This window comes from Perca fluviatilis, chromosome 6 (genome assembly GCF_010015445.1).
Source record: "Perca fluviatilis chromosome 6, GENO_Pfluv_1.0, whole genome shotgun sequence".
In the NCBI taxonomy this organism is placed as follows: domain Eukaryota; kingdom Metazoa; phylum Chordata; class Actinopteri; order Perciformes; family Percidae; genus Perca; species Perca fluviatilis.
In genome coordinates, this window is record NC_053117.1 from 8,129,649 (window position 1) to 8,153,714 (window position 24,066).

A 24,066-nucleotide genomic window follows, 5' to 3' on the forward strand; every position below is an offset into this window, starting at 1 on the left:
CAATAAGGTTGTTGATTAATACCAGGAAGTTACTCAATGACTCAATAATCCAGATGTTGAGATTTCTACCCTATAAAACTCACTTCCTGAAGTATTTTGGGAAGGTTTAAAAAAAAGTGCTCCAATGCACTGATCACAAAACACCATTAGATCCCAACGTCATGTCATGTGTCAAATGTATGTATGATACATCAAACGTTCTTTAACTCTTTTTAGCATTCAACCAAGTGGCTGGGGCCCATATATGATCATTATATAACAATCGTTTTATAAGCTGCACCTGCTGCCGCGCTATAATTATTCCCTCAATATATATTCAGGAAAGCACTTACACACAGGTGTGTGTCTACTTTCTGGAGCCTGATCAGTACAGATGGACGAGGTCTATTGCTCAATGTTATCTATGTAAAAGTGAGCTAGGCTTAGACATATTTTTGTTGTGTAGATTCTGCACATTGGTCACTAAAAATGACTTGGTACTGAAACTGAATTTGGCATAGAAGTGACAGATTGGAATGGGACTGACAGAGGAATAGGGGAAATGGAAAGAAAATTTTAACATTCATGTCTATCGGTACATAAAATCTAGCTTTCTGCTGCTGCTCCATATCTCCTCACCTCTCGGAGCCTTGTTTCCTGCTCCAGCACGCGGCTCTTATTGTTTTGCTCCTGCTGACTTATTTTCTCTAGATGCTCCTCCAGTTTGGCATTCTGGGCCTCCAACTTCCCAGCCTGAGACTCCAAGTAGAACTTCTGTTGGCGAAGCTCTGAGATCATCTCCTCCTGGGCTTTCCTGCCGAGACCACACATACTTGTGTGCAAAAAGTTCAATAGGAGGCAATGCTTCCTGGCATTGTGCAATTATGTGTAAAAACACTTCAAGGAAAGAAACTGTTATTCTTTTGCACAAGCTTCTATCCTATCATTATCCCATCTTTATCCTCTTAAACCAATCTCTTGACCTTCTTTTTATATTATGACTGAAGCAAATATTTTACTCAATAATAATCAACAAAAGCCCACGGCTTTCTCTTGAACTAACTTGAGTATTTCATGGATAGAGATCTAGAGAAAGGTGGACGTTTTTCTAATGCTTTTACAGTCAAAAAGAATTACAGTGATTTGTGTATATGTACTTACATGTTTTTCTGGGTGTAGATACTGCTGTTGGCTGCCATTTTGTTGGCCTCAGACAGCTCAGCAATTCTCTGCTCCAGGCTGTTCATCTTAGACTCCATAGCATTTATGGTCTGAACAGAAACGATGCACAGTATAGCTTGTGTTCTAACTAAACATACAGGCAGATCCTCACATCACCGGGTTAAATTGGGATCAGATTAAGGCTCATTATTTTGTGCTCGGCAATAACCTACCCAAGATTATTCCAAACGACAGAAATCTATGTCAGTGTGAAAAATGTTAAAATGCGACTGGTCTGTTCTTACCGCCTTCTGTTCGCTGATGATGCTGCACTTCTCCCGCACCTCCTCCTCATATTTGCTCTGACTGGACTCCAGCATCTCCTTATCAGCCATGTCTGCCTTCATCTGGGCCTCCAACACCTGCTCAATGCCAGGCAGCCCACAGAACCATAACCAGGATATCACTTAACAGGACAGAGAATGGCGTGAAGATGACATACTGTAGATCTCTCCCAAGCATAGAGTACACCCACAACTTAAGTGTGACCTCCGAACATAGCACAGAGCACTTCCTGTAAGTACAGTATATCGGGATGTACCTGCCTGTTGTTTTACGTATGTATATGTGTAGGTATTTATGTTTTCGGAAATTTTACCTTTATCTTGTCTTCATAGAGCTTCTCCTTCTGCTTCAGATGAGTCTCCAACCGCTGGGCTGTGGTTTGGGTCTCTCGCAAATTCTCCTCCAGCGCCTGCACAAACATACAAATATGTTAAATACACAAAGGCTAAAAGTAGACAAAGTACTTACTAACTAGCTTTTATTCTTATAAGAGTTATGTACAAACCATTTTATCAGAAAAACAGCTGACACCTTTGTGATAAGTGATAAGTGAGGGATCAATAGGACTCCTAAATCATAAACACCTGTTTCCTGCTACTAAGCTTGCACCCTCAATTTCCCGTCCAGCGCTCACAAATGCAACTGCGCCCATCTGTGCGCCCATGGGCGTGCTGGTCTTACAGGGAGGTGTGTTCAGGTGCATTTTTGGCGTATTGCTATCTTGAGGCAGCGGAAAGTGATCGTGCCATTGACCAACAAAAACCTGGTCTAAAGTCAATAACGCAGCAATTCATTGCTATCTTTTTAAAGATTATTTTTTGGGCATTTTAGGCCTTTATTTTGACAGTACAGCTGAAGACATGAAAGGGAAGAGAGAGGGGAGAGACATGCAGCAAAGGGCTGCGGGTCGGAGTCAAACCCTGGCCCGTTGCGTTGAGGAGTAAACCTCTATATATGGCCGCCTGCTCTACCAACGGAGATATCCGGGCGCCCATTTCAATGTTATTTTAACGGCTACTTCACCTCGTGGAGTTTTGGTGGCATAAAGCTCGTGCCATATATGATCTGCTCACGCGCTTTCACTTCACGCTTTTACCAAAGGGAATGGGAGATGACACTCTAAATGATTTATTGCATGTTACGCCCCAAACACACCTATGATTAATTAAGACACTAAGTACAACCCTTTTGAACCATGCGCCCGGCGCACGGACCCTTTTTTTCTGCCGTTAAACTAGCAAAAGTGGATTCGTACACGCCCTAAACGCACCTGCCCCAGGCGCTTCACGCCGTGCGCTTAGATCGTTAAAATAGGGCCCATAGTGTTTTAAAAAAAAGCCGTTATGAAGAGCTTTTATTTAGCTCAATTGCAAGGGGAATTTTGAGTGTGATGGAACTAGTAAGAAATGTAATCACCTCACAAACAATATGTTTGACCATATGTTGTATTGTGTGTGTGTGTGTGTGTGTGTGTGTGTGTGTGTGTGTGTGGTGTGTGTGTGTGTGTGTGTGTGTGTGTATGTGTGTGTGCGCGTGCATGACAGAAAGGTGTGTCGGATGTTTGTTGGGTGACCATACAGATTCTTTTTTTATGTTTGTGTTTTTAATGTAATCTGTTGAGTGTTGGAGCAGACGATGCAAGGACATTTTTTCTGTGAACACGGAGAATAACGTTGTATCTTATATTATTTAAAGGCAGTGTTGACAAGGCAGTGCATTACTTTGTTTAATGTATTAGTCCAGATACAGTTTTTCATAAAATGCATTCATGACTTGTAAGTATCCAAGTACTAAAACCAGTCCCTTGTCTTTGTCACTATGGATGTACTGAAACACACTGTCATCCACATCAATGAGGTCAACCCAACCTCTTCTCTTTAGGAGCACTCTTTCTCGAGGTTTTTTACTTGTTATAACAGGAAAAGCACAGGTGGAATTAATACCCAATAACAATAGCGTTTTTTGGCACGAGCGAAGCGGACAGCCGCCCGGGGCGGCATTTTTTTCATGACACACGAGCACTTGAAAAAATAAAATCCTCGAAGCAGTTTTCTACTGTATTATCTATCATTTCAACGTGTGGGAAATTGGCGCCCCTGCTTGCTGATAAGGTACTGTGCACACTGCACAGAGAAGCTGTGAGAAAGGGGGGAGTGGGGGTCAGTTCCCCTCTGGGTGGAACGGGTTGCTAGGCCGATACTGCTGGTGCTCCGCTAATACTGAGCGTTATGTGTCAGTTAAACTTTTCATCGCCAATCCTATCCTGAGTTGAAAGATAGCCTACTTTACGACTTTATTATCGAGTTGATCGTGTAGGCTAGCCAAGAAATCTAGACACACCCTAGGCAGCAAATTTAATTTGCAGCCAGGGGGGTCTAGGCACTCTCTGTTCACTTGCGAGCTGGAAAAACCAAACTCTGGTTCAGGCCAATCACATGGTGTATAGAGTCGGTGGGCGGGGCTTATGGCTGCTGCTCCTGGGAACAGCGGTCTTCTGGAAGACTTGGAGTAAGGCTTTTCTTTGAGAAAAGAACAAAGAACGGTACAAAAATGATTCTTTAAAAAGGAAGATGTGTTCGGAGTTTTGCCGACCGGATACGGCAAAAGTTTCATCTATCGTTGATAAGGATCTATTGGAGATCTACCCCAACTTTTGGACTGCTCTGAGGATTGCCCTTACTCTGCCAGTCACTGTGGCTCAAACAGAGAGGAGCTTTTCAAAACTAAAGTTGATCAAGTCATACCTGAGGTCAACCATGTCCCAGGAACGGCTCACTGGCCTTTCCGTCATCAGTATCAATCATTCAATAGGGGAGCAGATTTCATACGATGACATCATTGATGATTTTGCATCAAGGAAGGCCAAGTTTTAGTTTTTTTTTTCTGTTCTTAGGGACTGTTCGTTATTTATTTAAGGGGCCACCGGAGGAGTTTTGGTACCTTTAGCCAAAATAGACATGACCCTCCCCTCGCCAGTAAAAATATTTCTATGACCATCCGAAACAATTTGGAAAACAGGTATGACCCTCCCCCAACAATTTATCAATACCTTCTGTACTGGTTTGCGCTTGGCAAATATACACAGATTCCCATTGTTCTTTTATACATATGGGACTTAACCTCTGCTTTCTCATCTGACGCATCCCACTCCTCTGCTATGGTGTGGGGGCCATTTCAGTAGATTTACTCACTAACGTTGTTGTGGAAACACAATAAGCATGGAAACTAAATGCACACTTCCTGCATTACTGCATTACTTCAAATACTAAGTTACTCCTCTAGTAAACTAGTATTCACATGAAATAAAACAATAAACATTGAGACCATTCAGCAAAGGACACTGGGTTGCTATGGACTCGTCACTAGGCTTCCTCCACTTCACCGTTTAAACAAAGTGGAATAAATGTAAGTCCAAATTTACACAAAACCTGCAATCAATTAGTAAGCTGACATCAAATGTGGCATTTAGGAAACCTTTATTGAAACCTTGGCACGGTAAGATGTCCAGACTAGCAACAGTTAATTTCATTTTTTACGTCCTACTGCTCCCATCGTCAACCAGGAAATATTTTTTTACTAAAGCAGTATATGAAATCAGATGTATTACCTACCACCATTTAGTTGTTTTGTGTTATTTAAGATATTTATAAAATATCTGGTCATGCCAGATGTAATTATTCCACTCACTCAATTTTTAAACAATGCAATTACCTGTTTCAGCCACAAGGGGGGCATGCTCCCCCTGCCCCACAGCAAACTCATGGGTCAGACCCATCTGGTAGCGGGGGCCGAGACTAAGAGCTACATGGATGTATATATATATATATATATATATATATACACACACATATGCACCAAACAAGCCACTTTGAAGTTTTGCTGTTTCATGAATACAAAAGTTGGGTGACCCCCCCCACCCCCCCTCTCTGGACTAAAACATTTTGCATGACCCTCCGCTCAACAAAGAATAAAAACACATGACTCTCCCCTATTTTCCTCCGGTGGTGCATTCAATAAATACCGAACGGTCCCTTAGTGCAATAGTTATATAATTAGATTCTCTTTAGTGCGTTTTCACATTTGTGTGATGAAGTATTTGTGCTATTTAGAATATTTATTAGGGCTGTCAGCATTAACACGTTAACCGTAATGCGATTAAGGGCCGAGCATAACCCGTTCATTTTTTTTTAAATCGCATTAATCGCATGCCGCCATTTATTAATTTATTTTACACTTACGGCTTCGCGTCGTGCCTAACAGGCTACTATTTTGATCCTTTGCCGCACCTTTACTTATCATCAAGCTGTCATACTTCCTCCTAACACATCCTACTGCCGCAGGCATGATGGAGAAATGCAGCAGCAACACAATTCTGTATGGCGCATTTTATTTTCCAAAACTCCCGGACAGCTCGTAGACAAGTCAAAAGCCATATGCACATTGTGTAAAGCCAAATTCAAATATCATGTCAAGCTTGAGCTACCACCTACGAGCTAAGCATAGTACAGTTAATGTGACTCAGGTTGATGCTAATGGGCTCAGGCAAAGCATTATTTTGGAGAGTGCTACTCGCCAACCTGTTGATGAAACCAAATCCCAAAAAATGACTCTTGCGAAATGGGTGGCAACTAACTGCAGATCTGTCAGCACCGTAGAAGTCTCGGGTCTTAAAGAAGTACTACGGTTGGCATGTTCCGACACGTCTTGTACATTGCCGTCGAGGAGGACAGCAGCCCCACGCACACACAGCCTGTACTCCACGGAGAAAGCAGCCACACTGGAACTGCTGCAAAGTGCAAACGCTGTCTCATTAACTGGTGATCACTGGACATTAGTGAGTAATCAAAATTATTTAGAAGTTACTGCACACTATATTGACTCTGGTAAGAATAGGGATTTTTAGTTTTTTAGTTAGGTACTTGGAGGAATTGTACAATAATGACAAATTCACACATTTTTCTTTTGTTTACAGTAAATAAATAATAAACAAATACAAATCCTAAAGTCAAGTTCATGAAGTAACTTTCCATTGTTAATATGTACTTAAAAACAGTTCTGAAATGCAAAATAATAGAATTTTAATCATGTGATAAAACATGCGATTGATCACGATTAACTATAGAAATTCAGCGATTAATCGCGATAAAATCTTTTTTATCGTTTGACAGCCCTAATATTTATTCTATATTTTATTTCCATATTATTCTTAATATTTTATATTATTGTTGCTCTCTGCTCTTGTTACATTTTTTATATATCTGATTGTATTTTTGGCACATTTATATATATTAGTATAACAACATAAGTGAAATAGAAAATTATATTTCTCAATTGCACAAATCCTTCATTAAAACATTTGAAAAAGACACTTAAGAGAAGTTATTTAACTAATGCAATTACAACAGGAAACACACTTTTTAATTTGCACAATCTCCACCTCCAACATTTTCAAAAGACAATGAACACAATTCTGCACAAAAGATGACAGTATAAGTTATCAGAACTTAAAATAAATATACACTATAGGGGGTCTCGCCCTGGGTGTAATTCAATGTAGAACCGCCACTGCACAATACTCAAGCCCTGGAACTGGCACACAGAAATGGAACACAGCAATTATTATTCCTACCTATTAACCTCTCCCCTGTACACAGTTGTTTTGTACACGCCCACACTAATCTGAAAGCACTTGTGTGGGTGTAGCATGGGGACAATATTACGTAAAACTATATTTTATTATTATTTATACAGGCTAGCTTTGTGCCCTGTGTATATAGAAATAACAGCTATATAGCAGTTTATACATACCAGTCCATATAAAACAGTTTACATCCAGATCATCCGTAAAGATAGTAAACGACGAACATGAGGTTTTTCAGAAATATTATGTGAAATCGCACTTCCTCTGCAATGATGAGCTTTGTTTACCTCACACCTCCTCTGATTATTTTAGCTCCACACAAGTGGTGAAAGGTGGGTTACCAGAATCTTATCTGCCATCTGCTGAATCTGCCCGGCCTTGCTCTGGAGCTCGTCCTTCAGTTTAGTCTCCCGGCGCTCCACAATCTCCAGCCTTTTCACCTGGTTCTCCAGAGTCTTCCTACCATCCTGAACACAAGAAAAGCACACACACACACACACACACACACACACACACACACACAACACACACACACACACACACACACACACACACACACACACAATACACACACACACACACACACACACACACACACACACACACACACACACACACACACACACACACACACACACACACACACACACACACACGTTAACTGACTTCTAGAATATTTCTTTTAGTTTTAAAAATGCATCCTTAGGTCAAAAGATCCAGCGTCTGAAATGGTGCTTTTTGCTATGTGGACATCATAGCAATATAAATGCTAATTAGACTTAAGATTTCCACTTCAAGGAAAAATGTATGATATACTGTAGGAGCTGCATCCATTTGGCTTGGTAGTGATACACCTCTCCAATGTCTATATCTCATTATTCCAAGTTCCTCTCAATAGTTCCAAAGAGCCCATTTGCATTGATGTGTGACGGTGTAAGAGGTCTTCGGAGCTTTAAATTTGACCACGATGCATATTTATTTTCCTCTGACTGTCCTGCCCAAATGAACCTATGCTAATTACCACATTTACATGTCTAGTGCTCGATACGGTGCTGATAAAGTGCTGTTTAAGAAGAACTCATAACAACCCCCCCTGAAAAAATAAAGAATACTGTATGTGTAACTAGAGACATTGCATATATTATTACATAATATATACATATGCATATGCATAGCTTTATAGCACAGTTGTATTCAAGCTGACGGATTGTGTGACTAGGTCACCGTACAGTTCAGCATTTGATTTTCATAAATAAAATGTTCTGAGACAGATACTTAAAAGACTGTTGGAGATGATAAAAAATGTGCCTGTTGGTATCTGCAATCACTCCTGCACACAGAGAAAGGTGCAAGGTTAGGACATTACTTAGTTCCTATGTAATTCCCTGTTAACTAAAACCTATACACTTGTTGATGATTACATTGAAGAACTTAAAACAAGCAAAATCAATGTTTAGATGCTGGAAACTTCCTATTAAGATTTTGTTTTCAAAATAACAATTTAAAATGTTTTTTTCTGATGCAAAAAGCATAAACAATAGAAAAACAAAACATTGGAGACTAAAAGAAGTGATAAATAATTAAAGTGCAGTAAAATAAAAAGCACCATTATTAAAATAACTTTACACAGCTTATTTTGGTTACATTTAACAGTGGAGTCATTCAGTGAATTTGGCCTGCAAGAAAACTGCATAGAAACCGTTTGTTAACATTATAGCAGAAGTAGGAGCAGGAATTACTAAGCCACTGTAGAATCCATTAGCAAAATGTCACATGCAGACTGATTAGCTTCATAGCACCAGTAACAACAACTGCTTTCTGCGTTCAAGACCGCAGATTGTCTCTGTACAATGAATACAATAAGACTTTTAGTGAGATTTGTAAAAAAAAAAAAAAAAAAAGAATATGAATTGCAAAAAAGGCTGCATAGTCTGTCTGGTATGATACCATGAGACTATGATTGTTTGTGAACAACACATCAATGTCATTTTTTAATCATCTTAAAGACACTTTAGTTTAGTTTGACATTGTGTGCCTTACAAAATCTTAGCTTCACAAACCAGGAAATGCAAAAATCACAAGTGGATTCGCTTTTCCAAATTATGATCAACTGTGTCAAACATTCAGGCTGTCATGCTATCATGCCATCACAGCAGTGTTCCTCAGAAGGTGCAAAAACAACATGTTTACAAAAGAGAACATATGCGCTTTTTGTGCTTAGCAGATACCCAAGTCAGATTTATTCATGCAAAACTTTAAATAAAGAGGTCCATGATGTTGAATAAATACATCAATACACAGAATAACAAGAACAAAACAGGCAAGAACACATATATGCTAAGCTGTGTGTGTGTGTGTGTGTGTGTGTGTGTGTGTGTGTGTGTGTGTGTGTACCTCAGTCTCACGGAGGCGTCTACGCAGGCTGTCACTGGAGTCTTCCTTGTTGTGTAGCCTCTCCAGATCTCGCTCCATGCGCTCTTTGGCCACTCTCATATTCTGAAGGAGGTCTGTAGCCTCAGCACTGGCCTTTAACGACTAGGGGTAAAAAAATAAAATAAAAAAAAAATCACTCAAAAAGTATGTGTTCGTATGTTATTTACACAATCTTAAATGTAATAAAAAGTCTATATTAGTAACCTTGTGTAATTTAGACCTTCTCATTTCCAAAAACTGCTCCAAAGAAAATATTTGAGTCAAAATAAAAGATTATATGAATATTTACAAGTATAACATATACATATACATGAAATGAATCAGTTACATATGCAGCTGCATCAGCTGCTTAGTGCTCTAACCAGCACTGGTGACACTAGGTGACAATGCACTGGATATTGATATAAAGTTTGTGTGTATAAGAAATAAAGGGCATCCTTTTGCCAAGTTCAGTGTCTACTAGCAAACAAATTGATGTACTGTATATTGCTAATATGAAATCCGTAAACAAACTAAGCTGGGTTATTATTATTTATTTTTTTAAGATTATTTTTTGGGGCATTTTTTCCCCTTTATTAGATAGTGACAGTGGATAGACAGGAAAGGTGGGAGAGAGATGGGGGATGACACGCAGCAAAGGGCCGCAGGTCTGACTTGAACCTGGGCCGCTGCAAAGGACTCTGCCTACATGGGGCACACGCTCTTACTGGGTGAGCTAGTGGCCTCCCCTACGCTGGGCTATTTTAAGAAGAAAGTCCTACCCTACTGATTATTTCATTAACTAGTTTGCATTGAGTCAGAAGTAGACTCTTTCTAAATGTGGGCTCAGTCAGGCGTGAATATCAGGACCACAACCTTATGGGCTCTTGGCAGAAAGGATGGTACTTTCAAATATTCATTTCTAGGAAAAGACAATTAGGAAGAAATTATCTTTACTAATGCTGATAATTATGCAGTAACTCTTGTTTTAAAAAGACAGCTTAATAGTTCTCGGGCCATAGACCAAGTCTGACTGGAGACAGAGAGAGAAAAGATGAGGTCACGGAGGGTAAATAAATAAGTGTTATACACTCATCTAAAAGGGTAAAATGCTGTTACATCTCTTGCATTTGGGAATACAAGCACATGAATAATTTATATGTGCTTGTACTCCCAAATGCAAGAGATGTAACAGCATTTTGTCTTCCCAGCCAAAATATTCTACCTTGGCAAGTTTCTCCTGAAGATCCTGGATCCTGGTCTGCTGCTCAGTACTGGTCTAAAAAAGGAAAATACAGTCATGGTGATATGTTAAGATATTGAGATATTAAAGCGTATCATCCTTCCGTTAAAGCTACATTGTGTAAGAATTTCTCCCATCTAGCGGTGAAATTGTATATGACAACCAACTGAATATTACTTTCTAGCCCTTCCCATTCCGAGCGCATTTCAACTCTTACGGTGGCCGAACCCGAAATTAGCTCTTAGTATCTCCATTGTTTACACGCAGCTGTTCTAGCCACTCCAATTGGTTTTGTTGCTTTGTCGCGTTGTCGTTTTAATTCTCTTTATCACTTCCCTGGCGAGTAATCTCCCCCTGGCATTCGTCACAGTGCCACTGAGTTTAAAAGCACGAAAGGTGGAAGTATGTCCCTCTTTGGCTAATGTATTTTAAAGATGGAGGCGCTACATGGCTGCCATCATTCGAGCGACTCGCTAGTATGTATTCTGAATGATTCTAAATGGCACATTCTACGCTTACGAGAATACTTTGATTAGTTGGTGGAAGTAATTACACATGAACGAGCACAAAGTTGTGAAAGAACAAAGGGCTTTTTGCTAAGAATCAACTCAAAAAATTACACAATGTAGGTTTAAGAGTCACTTGAACTTGTCAGTGCCCTTATCTAGACTTATTTCGGCATCCTCACCAATCACAAAATCTAATTACAGTTAGAGGAACTTCATTTTCTACCTTCTCCAACTTGGTGATCAGCTCCTCTGCATCTGCTTTGCCTTGCTCTTTGACCTGGGAACATAATGCAAACTTTGAAATTCCTCCTACTAACTTCACAATGACTATGATGGTATCGTATTGTTACATTAAAGATGCAGTAGGTAAGACTTATAAAACTAACTTTCTGTCATATTTGCTGAAACTGACCCTATGTTTGAGTAGAACTACATGAAAAATCCGGCTCCTCTGGCACCACCTACAGCCTGTAGTATGATTTGCAAAAATCCACCGCTCCCTGTTCAGATCCTCCAATCAGGGCCAGGGAGGTGTCTGACTCTGTGTCAATCACTGCTCATGCAAACGCATTCATTCTCCCATGTGGGGGGAGGGGCTTAGGAGACCGTTTGGGCTTTAGCAGAAAGGGGGGGAGGGACTGAGAAGTTGTCAATGTTCAAATTCTTTGGCTAAGTCCTAGATCTTCACAATCCTACCTACAGCACCTTTAAGGTACACTGTGATAAATCATTAGTCTTTCAATGTAACTTTTTCAGGATCATTGACAGCTTCAATTACAGACCTTTTGCATCCTATGCTGGTAGTCGGTAGACTTTCTCTTTAGTTCCTCGTTGGTCTGCCGAGACTCTTTCAGCTCAGACTCATACAGGTCGCTACGGCGACGGGCGGCAGACAGGTCCTCCTCCAGTTGTCTTATGGACACTCGCATCTCCTCCAACTGGGCATGATATTCCTGCACAAAAACCACAGAAACCCCCAGATAAGAGAGGAGAGGAGAGGAGAGGAGAGGAGAGGAGATTAGTAAAGGGAATTTCCAATTTCACGAAAATAAGAGTAAATTCCACTTAGCAGAGCACGTACCAATGCCAAAACGTACCTCTAATTGGACACAAATTCTGGCTAATTGTAAGCACTTCATTCAGATAACATGAACATATTTGTTTAGCTGCTATTAAAAGTGTCCTTCTACCACTGCAGCACATTTAGAAAAAGTAATTACTGTATGTCTTAAGTGGAAAAGAGCTCTCCGTCAGCCCCAATGTGGTTTGACGGCAACCTGTTTGATGAAAATGTTCTTGTTAGAAGCAAACTGCATCATTTATAAGAACAAACTCATTTATAAGAGATGTATTTTTAGATGTGCTACTGGTACATTCAAACACAACAGGATGAAAATGGTTAGATGGAGGCAATTAAAAGGCTTGTATAAAAGCCTTTATATGTCAAATATTTGGTATTAATGGAAGTACAGTCACTTAAAAAATGGTAGAAAGTATAACCACACTAATGATATAAAAAGTCAATGAACAGAAAAAAAGGAACGTGGAGAGCAAAATTTGATCAGCCAAAGTCACTTAATGCACATGTCTGTTTAAAAGTCATTAGTCACAGCCTAACAGATCTAATTTCAACCTCCTCATCAGCATGCAGGGAACAGGGCCCTGTCTGTCAGGCTAATAAAAATTAGCATCCTTCAGAATCCAGGGAGACTGATGCTCCACCGGCAAAGATTAGGACAAGTGAAGTATATAACATCAGACATGGTGCATAGGGGCTAAAATAGTTTAGCTGGAACGGGAGGTTACATATAAAACCATGAATCTCTGAGTAAACAGCCTGTCTCCCTCAGGACATGTTGTTGGCCTTCCTTATGTATGGGATCCTAGGGCGTAAAATCCCCCCCCCCCCCACACTCACACACTTTCAAATCCGTTTGGAATTATTTTATTTATAAGTCTCAGTGATTGGCCCTTATTAAATACAATAAAGAAAGTAAGACATCTTTTTCTTATACATAGTTTAGTAATATTCTTTCTAGAAGAATTTTTCATTATGATCAACTCAATTATTTCCTGGATGTTGTATCGCCATAGTCCCTATAAATGCAGGCATTGTTCCTGCATAGATGAATTCTTGGCGCTTGGACTCTTCCGGTGATTTGAACAGGGGTATTTAAATATTAATTTTACTTTTGTGAGCACTTTTGTTTTTTGGAGTTTCACTTACTCAAGTGTAATCAACATTTTTGTTTATCAAATTGTCAAAAATAACTGGCAAATGCATATAGCTTTCTGTCAAATAAGGTAACACAGACTCATTGCCTTCGCTGTACGCGGACCGATCGTGCTTACTGTCCCCCAGACCCCTGTTTTTGTGTTCCTCCCCACTTCTCACTGACTAGTGTGGGTCATGTAAGAAAAACCACCAGTGCGGTGGCTGTGCACAGTATAAAAGTACCTATGTGCCTACCATCCACTGATTCGTTTGGTTCCACAAGAGCAGGTTGACAGCTCCCATCAATGAGGACCGACTGGATCTCCCTGGGTGCTACCTTTCATCTTGTTGTGACTTCCCAAGTCAATAAAAGCTGGAAATGATTTCAGTAATTTTTCGGCAAAACAATGACTCAGTATGAGGAAATTAAAGACAAGGGAATTCAGGTTTCAATATGACGTTAAACAACTAAGGGATGGTGGAGCGCTGAACGGTGGTATTCTTTTATTAAAGAGAACCAGTGTGCAATAAATGTTCTGTCCTTGGCTCATTTAGGTTCTGTTGCAAACATACGTGCGTCATTTGAGATGGAATTTAGCCATTGTGGCTCATTTATTAATACTAAAAACATTTCCAAGAGACCAGTAAAGACATTAAAAACTCTATAAAACTAAATGTAATTGAGGGTAAAGTGAGCAGTCACTCTCAACGCTATCACTTCATACTGCTGATTTACAGATTTAATACCTCCTAAAGACTGAGAAAGACCATCAAGTTAGTAATCATCTGTGTATTCGCTATTACAGGGCTGCTTACCATCTTTATCGACATTTGCATCAGCCTGAAAAACACAGACTGCAAATCTTGAACAGTTTAACTCTCGGTAAGGGTGATATTACTGTATATTAGGCAATAGAGTTGCCTGGATGCATGACAGCTGAAATGGAGTTTGATACAAACATTTTCATCTCAGACCTTGAAATGTCAATGAATATATCAAAGAGCAATCTTTTTTTTCAATACAGATCAGCCTCAAGTTTAAGGCTACTGTTCCAGAGTTCCACTCAAAGATATTAACTTTTTTACTCTTTCCCTACAGCTCAATATATTTGCCCTTAAATATAACACTGCTGCCTAGTTATTTTCTTTCTATATAAACAACTAATGCCAAATGGATGACACGCTGGCAACAAACAGAAGGCTAAATGTGAGCATTTCACCTATTACAACATACATTATGCTCCCTTCACACATTTTATTTAAAATTATTATTTTTTATGCACATGGAAATTAAATGTTAAAGAACCATACCGGTGACTTTGCATTATTTTTAGTCCATTTACTGGAAATTCTTAATACTTTACAGTTCTGCTGACTATTTTTTAAACCCCAACCTCAGATTAAGTAAATAAGCTAAGCAGCCAAACAGTGTTATGTTAGAATGAAATAAGGAAAAATGTAAAATCCAACTCATATCATACATACTGTATAATACTGGGGCTTACTAGCTCTACACTGCTATACAAGAATGATTCTGTTTCTTTACTTCCATGTCTTTTACATCGATTATCAACTGGTGAGGGGGTTGACATTTTACCTGGGCTTTAGCCTCAGTTAATAATAATAATAATAATAATAATAATAATAATAATAATAATAATAATAATAAACTGAATTTGTATAGCACTTTTCAAGATTCTGGCACAGATGAAAAGGGAGGGGGGCGCGGGGCTACGGATAGGCAGAGGTGAAGAGATGGGTCTTGAGGTGGGACTGGAAGATGGTGAGGGACTCAGAGGTGCAGATCTCATGGGGGAGGGAGTTCCAGAGCCTGGGAGCTGCCCTGGAGAAGGCTCTGTCCCCAAAACTGCAGCGGTTGGACTTGTGGATGGAGAGGAGACCGGCTGAGGTGGATCTGAGGGACCGTGAAGGTTGGTAGGGGGAGAGGAGGTCAGTGAGGTATGAGGGGGCCAGCTGGTGGAGGGCTTTGTAGGTGAGGACCAGGATTTTTTTAGGTGATCCGGTGGGAGATGGGAAGCCAGTGGAGTTGTTTTAGGACTGGAGTGATGTGGTGCCAGGATTTGGAGCGGGTGATGACTCGGGCTGCGTTCTGGACCAGTTGGAGTCGGTTGATGTAGGTAGAGCTGATGCCAAGGAGAAGTGAGTTGCAGTAGTGGATGAAGGAAGCGTGAGTCTTTCAGCAGCGGGGGATGTGAGAGAGTGTCTGATTTTGGCGATGTTGCGGAGGTGAAAGAAGGAAGTTTTAATTACATGGCGGATGTGGGGCTCAAGGGAGATGGTGGAATCAAAGATCACGCCAAGATTGCGAGCCTGGGGAGATGGTGACAATGGTGCCATCGATGGTAAGAGTGGGGTTATTGATTTTGCTGAGTGTGGATTTGGAGCCTATGAGGAGGAATTCTGTTTTATCGCTGTTGAGTTTGAGGAAGTTGTGTTGCATTCAGGTTTTAATAGCTGACAGACAGGAGTTGATGGGGGAGAAGGGAGGATTATGGGGGGATTTAGTGCTGAGGTAGATCTGGGTATCATCGGCATAACAGTGGAAGTTCAGGTTGAAGTGGTGGAGTATCTGACCAAGGGGGAGGATGTAGATGGAGGGGGGGCCGAATACGGAGCCCTGGGGAATGCCTTGAGTGACTGTGGCAGAGGTGTGGTTATGGAGAGAGGTAAGTGGGATCTGTTGGAAAGGTAGGAACAGAGCCAGCTGAGTGCAGTACCTTCGATAGTGAGGTCTTTGAGTCTGGTGAGCAGGATGTTATGGCTCACGGTATCGAAGGCTGCACTCAGGTCGAGGAGGACAAGGATGTTGAGGGAACCGGTGTCAGCAGAGGTGAGGAGGTCATTGAGGACTTTGAGGAGAGCGGTTTCTGTGCTGTGGAGGGGGCGAAAACCAGATTGGAGGGGTTTGAATTGGTTATTGGCATGAAGATGGGTTTGGAATTGTGAGGTTCCAGGGTTTTAGACAGAAAGGGGAGGTTGGATATTGGGCGGTAGTTGTTGAGGGTGGAGGGATCCAGACCAGGTTTTTTTAGGATTGGGGTGACAGCAGCAGTTTTGAAGGCAGAGGGGACAGTTCCAAGGGACAGTGAGGAGTTGAAGAGGTTAGTGAGGTAGGGGCATAGGACGGGGAGGCAGGACTTCAGATGGGGAGTAGGGAGGGGGTCATCTATGTGGAGGAATGGAGGATTTTAACACAGTATCATGTGGGCCTATGTAGTGATGTTGTGCATATTTATGACTCCTTTACAGGGTTCTCCTTTTAAAATGATTAATTTAGGGGGTCCCCTGTTAGCTCACCTGGTTGAGTGTGTGCCTGATATACTAAAGCTCAGTCCTTACAGCAGCGGCGTGGGTTCAAGTCTGACCTGCGGTCTTATTCTGCATGTCATCCCCTCTCTCTCCCCCTTTCCTGTCTTCAGCTATGCTATCTAACAAAAGCCCAAAATAAAAGTCAGTGTTTTCAACCAATTCATAGAGCTAACGTTAGCTTAATTAGCTAGCTAATGTAGCTAGCTTAGAGCTATAAAAAATATGTTGTCATTCCATCTGGCAAAATTTAATATTGGCTAGAAATGAGAAGCCTGCTTTTGTCTACCTATGTCTAAAATCCAGGACCTATTGCTTCATAAATTATTATGAATGTCAAATTGCGAATCTGCCGTAGTTATCATTATACACTGCATACATGCTGAGGGAAAGCATTGCAATTTTTTTTTTATTTCTGTGCTGTCAACTGACAGCTGATGGCAAAGGTTAAGAGGACTGCAAAAAAGCATTGATGTAAATAATGCATGATTAGTTTAGCAAATGTTTTAGAGGAAGAAAATGTTTTCAACACATTTGTTAGGTTCTGGTCACACACAAATTAATGACACGTTTACCAAAAAACTTGACAGGGTACCTTTGAAGGCAGGGTTGGTAATGTTGAAAAGCTAGCAAGATTTGAAAGTAGCATCTCCTCAGGGCTCTATCTAACCTCTCCCCCTGACCTTGGGGCTCCGACCCAAACACCACCGCTGTGTCGCTGCTTCAGAGCAGAGCGTTGGAAGGACCACAATTTTACTTCATGTCTCATTCACAGGTAAGCAAACACCTAATATTATCATATATTGTATTGTATGTACTGTATGTTGAATGTTTAAAACAAAGATGGCTACTGTTAGCAATGCAGCGACAACGTGCATTGAGCTAGTCTATGGCTCAAACTCGAGTCGGGATGGGTAGAGTACGCACAGCGGGACAAGGAGACAAGGAGGCATTTCATTGGTTCGTGCCAAGCGGACCGCAGGGCAGTGATTGGTGGACATTTTTGGATGACAGCAGCTACAGATGACACATCTTTTTTGCCCTTTTTTCAGAGCCCATCAATTGATTACTGTTGTCGAAGTGTAAAGACCATTTGAAACAATATATAAAAAGTGTAGGCCTATTTTGGAAATAGTTACCAACTCTGCCTGCATTTATTTTTGTCTACTGACAAAACTTAAAAGTGTAACTGTAAACGTGACTTTTTTCTTTAAATCCATTACACTTGATTATGATTATGCATGTATACACCATACACATATACAGTGAGGGCCCATAAAGTGTCATTGCCTTCTAATGTTTTTGTATTCACACAAGCAAGACAGAAACAGTGTGGTGGTTGTATAGTTCTTCTTTGGTTAAATTGTCTCTTTGCATATGTTTGCCGGTCTTAATGGCTTTGGCACCGATTTGAAAATCAATCTATCCCAAATCTCTACTGTTTGTTTATCCAACACTGCAAGGTTTCTGCATGGAAATGATAAACACTGCAGTCATATGACAGAGCGTGGGAGACAGATGCTTTTCAAGATGAAATGCTGGATTTAGCTGGCATTAATACCCCTGCTGTGCTGAGAGGCACCAATAGGAACACAGAGCCAGATAATAAGCATGAGCCGCAAACTATCCTCATAAATTTGAAGATAGAAGAAGACTATACTCTTTTTCTTTTAATCATGACTTATTCATAGAAGGATTGCTTTGAGAAGGTTTATTTTTGATTCCCCCAAGTTATGCGCATACAGTTATGAGGTGCACTGATTAACACACACCTTTACTCACACCTTGTGACAATTATCCTGATGTGGGAATTTTATGAATATTTCGCTGACAGTGTTTAACATTAAAGGACAAATCCGGCGCAAAATGAACCTAGGGGTTAATAATACATGTGTACCAAGTCGACCATTCTCTGGGATTTGTTTTCATGCTAATCGAATGTGACCAGTTTTAGCGCAAACCGCTAATTAGCTTATAACGCTAGTCGTCGGGGCACGGGTAAAGTAAAAAGAAATCGCTATTTCTATACTAGACGACCTATGGATTGTTGAAAGAACACTGGCGGGACCGATGGTTTGCTTGCTTTTTGTTTTTTTTATTTTGGACAATTGATTCCGGACATTTTTCTATCTTCCAATCTTCTAATATTTCTTTATATTGTCCGTCTGAGTTGTGTTTTATTACCTGATCTGTGTCCAACAATTTCTGTAAACTTTCCAAAAACAGTCAATCTGACAATCATGATTCTTCACACAACTAGTGGCCAGGTGTGTGGAGGTGACAAAGTGGACTGGATTTGACATTCATTGTCAAGCTTTACGATATCCATCACTTTTCATGTGCACAACCGAGTGAAACTCCTAAAAAAGCCTTTGAGGAGAGACTTGTCAGCACGTGTTCCCCCTTATCCCCATTTGTACGATTCATTGCGTCAAGACAACAAAGACTTACAGCCCCCGAGGAGAGTGGTCACAGTGGGATGTAATCAGGCTTTTTGACCCACCTCGGAGTGTAGCCATTCGGAACGTTATAAACAAATTTGTCTTAAATCCAAAGTTTGTTTAAATTATAGTGAACCCTTAAAGAATAGGTTCACTTTTTTTCAAATCTTAAAGGTCCCATGGCATGAAAATGTCACTTTATGAGGTTTTTTAACATTAATATGCGTTCCCCCAGCCTGCCTATGGTCCCCCAGTGGCTTGAAATGGCGATAGGTGTAAACCGAGCCCTGGGTATCCTGCTCTGCCTTTGAGAAAATTAAAACTCAGATGGGCCGACCTGGAATCTTCTCCTTATGAGGTCATAATTCAATTAAATTCAATTCAATTTTATTTATAGTATCAAATCATAACAGGAGTTATCTCAGGACACTTTACAGATAGAGTAGGTCTAGACCACACTCTATAATTTGTGACCCAGCAATTCCAGTGATTCCCCCCAAGAGCATGCATAAATGCATAAATGCGTAAAGGAGCAAGGTTACCTCCCCTTTCTCTGCTTTGCCCGCCCAGAGAATTTGGCCCACCTATGAGAGAGAGACATGGCTTTCAAACGAGCAAAGTTGCAGTTGGTCAAGGCCACACCCCCACCTTCCATCTGTAAGGTAAGCGTATGCACACTCACAGTATATGATATTAAAAGCAGATTTTCAAGATCACCTCACCAGAGGAGTTTATTAAGATAAGAGATAGTAAAAGCTCTCTTCAGGACAGGGTGCATTCCTTTAACACAGATCCCTAATTTCAGGGTGGTATTTCGAGTGATGTTCTGTTTCTCAAACAGTGTGAGCTCAAGCCCCAGCACCTCATCACGACAGCCTGCCCACTGCATCAGTGCTCTCTTCACTCGTAGGTATATGGCTCTCATCACCATAGCAACCATTGCACAATGTTTCCAGTGCTTGGTAACCAGCACTAGTGTAGGCTGGGGGAAATGGGTAGCTTTTCTATTACCTTTTTTCAAAAACCAAATGGTGCATAATGCCAGAAAGATGATTTTCCACGCTCTCTCTCTCTGTTGTCCTAAACTGTCACTCTTGTAACAGCTTTATCCTCGCAGTTGGCAACACTCGGTCATGTGGTGCTGCCATGCATGCAAAAATACACACACACACACACACACACACACACACACACACACACACACACACACACACAAATACATGTTGCAAGCTCATCACATTTGATTTTAGTAATTAAGGGCTACGTAATACAGTAAAGCTCCACTGTCTTTTTCTACATTTATAGTATTTCGGATTCCAAAGAGATTCACACTGACTTGACCCAACATACACATGATACAGTCTTTGTACTTTATACAGAGAATTACCTATTATACAATAGGTAATTCTCTTAAAGCTTAAGGTAAAGCTTAAAAAGGGAACTGGACCAACAATTTTATTGTCATTTAGTCTGTTGCATTGCTTGTTCTTGCAAATAAACAAATACTATTTAACTGAACTTCATGTGTATTTATTCATTTTATTTTGAAGTGAATTGTCCCCCTCCCTTTAAACTCCTCAAACAATAGGCTTCTTCGAGATGAGCAGGGTCTGCGCAGAATTGATCACCGGCGAACGGCCACCCAATGCATGCCGGTTAGATTTGAGTCTGACTTGAACCCGACTTGCTCTGACATCATGCACACATGGCCAACAATAACATCACGAGATCAAGGCGGCCGCAGGTTTGAGACGCAGGCAGCGCAGTTGCTTTTCACGACAGCAAGATCCAGGCAGACCCAGGGCATGCTGGGAAACGACCTGGCTCTCGGCTGATCTAAAAGCTGATTGGTTCAGAATCGATTCAACATGATGACGTTTTATATAAACTTTTTATTGTTTTTGAATTGGAGGGATTTGAATTGCTATTTGTCTGATTTAAAGGCTCATTTTGCACAAACCACATGTAGTGTGGCTGATAGTTACGTTTAGAAGTCAGAGAGACTAAACCTGTTCAGATTACGGATCATCTACAGTATGTTGTTATTAAACATCAGCAACAGATCGCATGTAGAGAATTTTGACAGCTACTCTGTCATAATAAAAACAACTGGAGACTGCGTACAAGCCGATATGTGGGTCTGATAACGTTTTATTAAATCGGAATCTAACCCAACAGGATGTGAGTGTTTCGGTGACTTCCTGTTCAGCCTGAAGGCCGCAGGAAACGGCTGTAATCTGTCCAACTTGACAGCGGATTTTTGTCACCGCCCCCGGCTGCTGCCGCCTGCTCTCGTCCAATTTACAGGCGAGGCCCAGCTCATCCCGAACGAGCCTATTGAAAGTCTTCACGGCCACATGGTATACAAACCCGTTTCAATGACACACTGTAGATGAACTGCATCATTATATTGTTGTAAAAAGGTTCAAGGATTTATTTATTTTTAATACTTTAATAAGTATCGACAATCACATAACCATTTACATGAATAGGGTAATGCATAGGCATTTCTGAACAAGCTGTAGGTGCTTAATGTTGTAAACTCACTGCACCCATAGAGAGAGTGGTAGGATTCCAACTTTGTGTGCCTCATGTGTCTAATTAACACTCACAACCCACCCACTCAGCCTTGGTGACATGACCTGCTACATCTAACTGCCATAATGAAATTCTATTAACCTCCTTCTTTTCTAAAGGATCATTCTTTTGAATTCTTTTCTGCTTTGTGAATTAGAGATTTAGTACAGTATAGCCATCACTGCAAACATCCATCCAAGAAGTGAACGAGTAATGATTCAAAAACAAACAAATCTGCTCCTGAAGAGTGATCATTTCATTTGTTTTCTGTCCACAACAAACTCTTAAGAATTGTACAATGAACAAAACTTGAATGAAATCTTAAGACTGAAATGCTAGATAGTTGATCAGGAATTTGTCTTACTTGATTCAGTTTTGAGCCCACAGGATTAGCAGTAAATAGTATGTATATATATATATATATATATATATATATATATATATATATATATATATTTCATCCCACACTGACTTACTGTACGAAGGTGACGCCCAAGATGCCGTCCTACCTGCTCTTTGATCTCTTGAAGCTTGTTGCTCTGCTCCCGGATGTCATGCAGGAGCTGCAGCGCTTTGTCGTCCTCCTGTGACACCTCCATTCTAGCCTGTTCCAAACTGCGCTTTAGACTCTGAAACCAAGACATACATAAGTTCAGTCAGTTGATAGTTCACCCAGTGGACTGGTAGCTGGAGAGATGCCAGTTCACCTCCTGGGCACCGCCAATGTGCTGTTAAGCAAGGCACCGAACCCCCAACTGCTCGAGCGCCTGTTCAGCAGTTGCACCCCCCCTCACTCTGACATCTCTCCATTTATAGGTCCTGCGCATGTGTGTGTATTTCAGGCCTGTGTGTAATGTGTGTTCTAACAACAGAGGGAAAATTATGTAATTTCCCCCTTGGGGATCAATAAAGTATAAAAAACAAATGATAATAGAACAGTTCTGTAGTAAATGGTAATAACATAATAATAGGTGTTGATTCCACTGTATGGTCATTTTGATTGTTGCTGAGAGGTGTTTTTAAAGGTCCCATGACATGGTGCTCTTTCGATGCTTTTATATAGACCTTAGTGGTCCCCTAATACTGTATCTGAAGTCTCTTTTATATAGACCTTAGTGGTCCCCTAATACTGTATCTGAAGTCTCTTTTATATAGACCTTAGTGGTCCCCTAATACTGTATCTGAAGTCTCTTTTATATAGACCTTAGTGGTCCCCTAATACTGTATCTGAAGTCTCTTTTATATAGACCTTAGTGGTCCACTAATACTACTAAAGCTACTCCCACAATGAGCTTTCCTTAGTATGTGCCATTTCTGTGTCTGTAGCTATTGAGGAGGAGAGAGGGGGGGCAAGGTGGAGTGTGGGGGTGTGGCCTTGACCAACCCCCACTGCTCGTTTGAAAGCCATGATGTCTCTCTCTCATGGGTGGGCCAAATTCTCTGGGCGGGCAAAGCAGAGAAAGGGGAGGTAACCTTGCTCCTTATGACCTCATAAGGAGAAGATTCCAGATCGGTCCATCTGAGCTTTAATTTTCTCAAAGGCAGAGCAGGATACCCAGGGCTCGGTTTACACCTATCACCATTTCTAGCCACTGGGGGACCATAGGCAGGCTAGGGGAATGCATATTAATGTTAAAACACTTCATAAAGTGAAATTTTCATGCCATGGGACCTTTAATATTTTGTCCATATTTTGTTAATAAATCGCAATTATAAAAACCCACTGCACCTATAGCAGTCGTCTCCTGTAAATGTACACACACGCACGCACGCACGCACGCATGTTTGGAACAAGAACAACAGTCCATGTGTGTCCACTGTAGCAGCTACAGGGCTACTCACACTGCATTCTGTGATGTAGGTTGCCAGGTCCTGTTCCAGGATGGTCCTCTGGGTCTCTGAGGCCTTCAACTCTATATCCTTCTGCTGCAGCACCAACTCAAGATCAGACATCTTCCTCTGGCCAATGGAGATCTCCTGTTCAACCTGGAAACAAGAACATAGCATGAGATACATGTTTTTTTTACAGCGTCCATTGACAGTGTAGATGTGTTAAGGATGTCTTCTTACTATCTAAAATATTAACAACAATAATAGTAGCAATGCACTTGTAATGGTTGTGTGCTTGTGTGTTTGTGTATGTGTGTGTGCAAGTGTATAAGACTGCACTTGTTTGGTGGCACATGTCATTGGTAGCCTCTGATGATACAATTAGA

At 40.8% G+C, this 24,066-nt stretch overlaps 1 protein-coding gene across 11 annotated transcripts in view; it reads right to left on the bottom strand.

The window, feature by feature from the left end:
• Positions 1-24,066, bottom strand: part of LOC120561008 (citron Rho-interacting kinase) — a 72,222-nt gene that overhangs the window by 40,613 nt on the left and 7,543 nt on the right. For 6 of the 11 annotated variants that reach the window (XM_039803952.1, XM_039803958.1, XM_039803954.1 and 3 more), the window contains exons 3-13: positions 23,693-23,836; positions 22,360-22,479; positions 12,073-12,243; positions 11,514-11,567; positions 10,764-10,817; positions 9,521-9,661; positions 7,468-7,593; positions 1,799-1,894; positions 1,446-1,562; positions 1,141-1,250; positions 619-811 (exon numbers count right to left, since the gene is read on the bottom strand). In XM_039803952.1, the coding sequence (XP_039659886.1) occupies positions 619-811; positions 1,141-1,250; positions 1,446-1,562; positions 1,799-1,894; positions 7,468-7,593; positions 9,521-9,661; positions 10,764-10,817; positions 11,514-11,567; positions 12,073-12,243; positions 22,360-22,479; positions 23,693-23,836 (1,326 nt within the window). The remainder of the gene's footprint in view (positions 1-618; positions 812-1,140; positions 1,251-1,445; positions 1,563-1,798; positions 1,895-7,467; positions 7,594-9,520; positions 9,662-10,763; positions 10,818-11,513; positions 11,568-12,072; positions 12,244-22,359; positions 22,480-23,692; positions 23,837-24,066) is intronic. The other 5 variants (XM_039803960.1, XM_039803959.1, XM_039803955.1 and 2 more) reach the window with 1 other exon arrangement.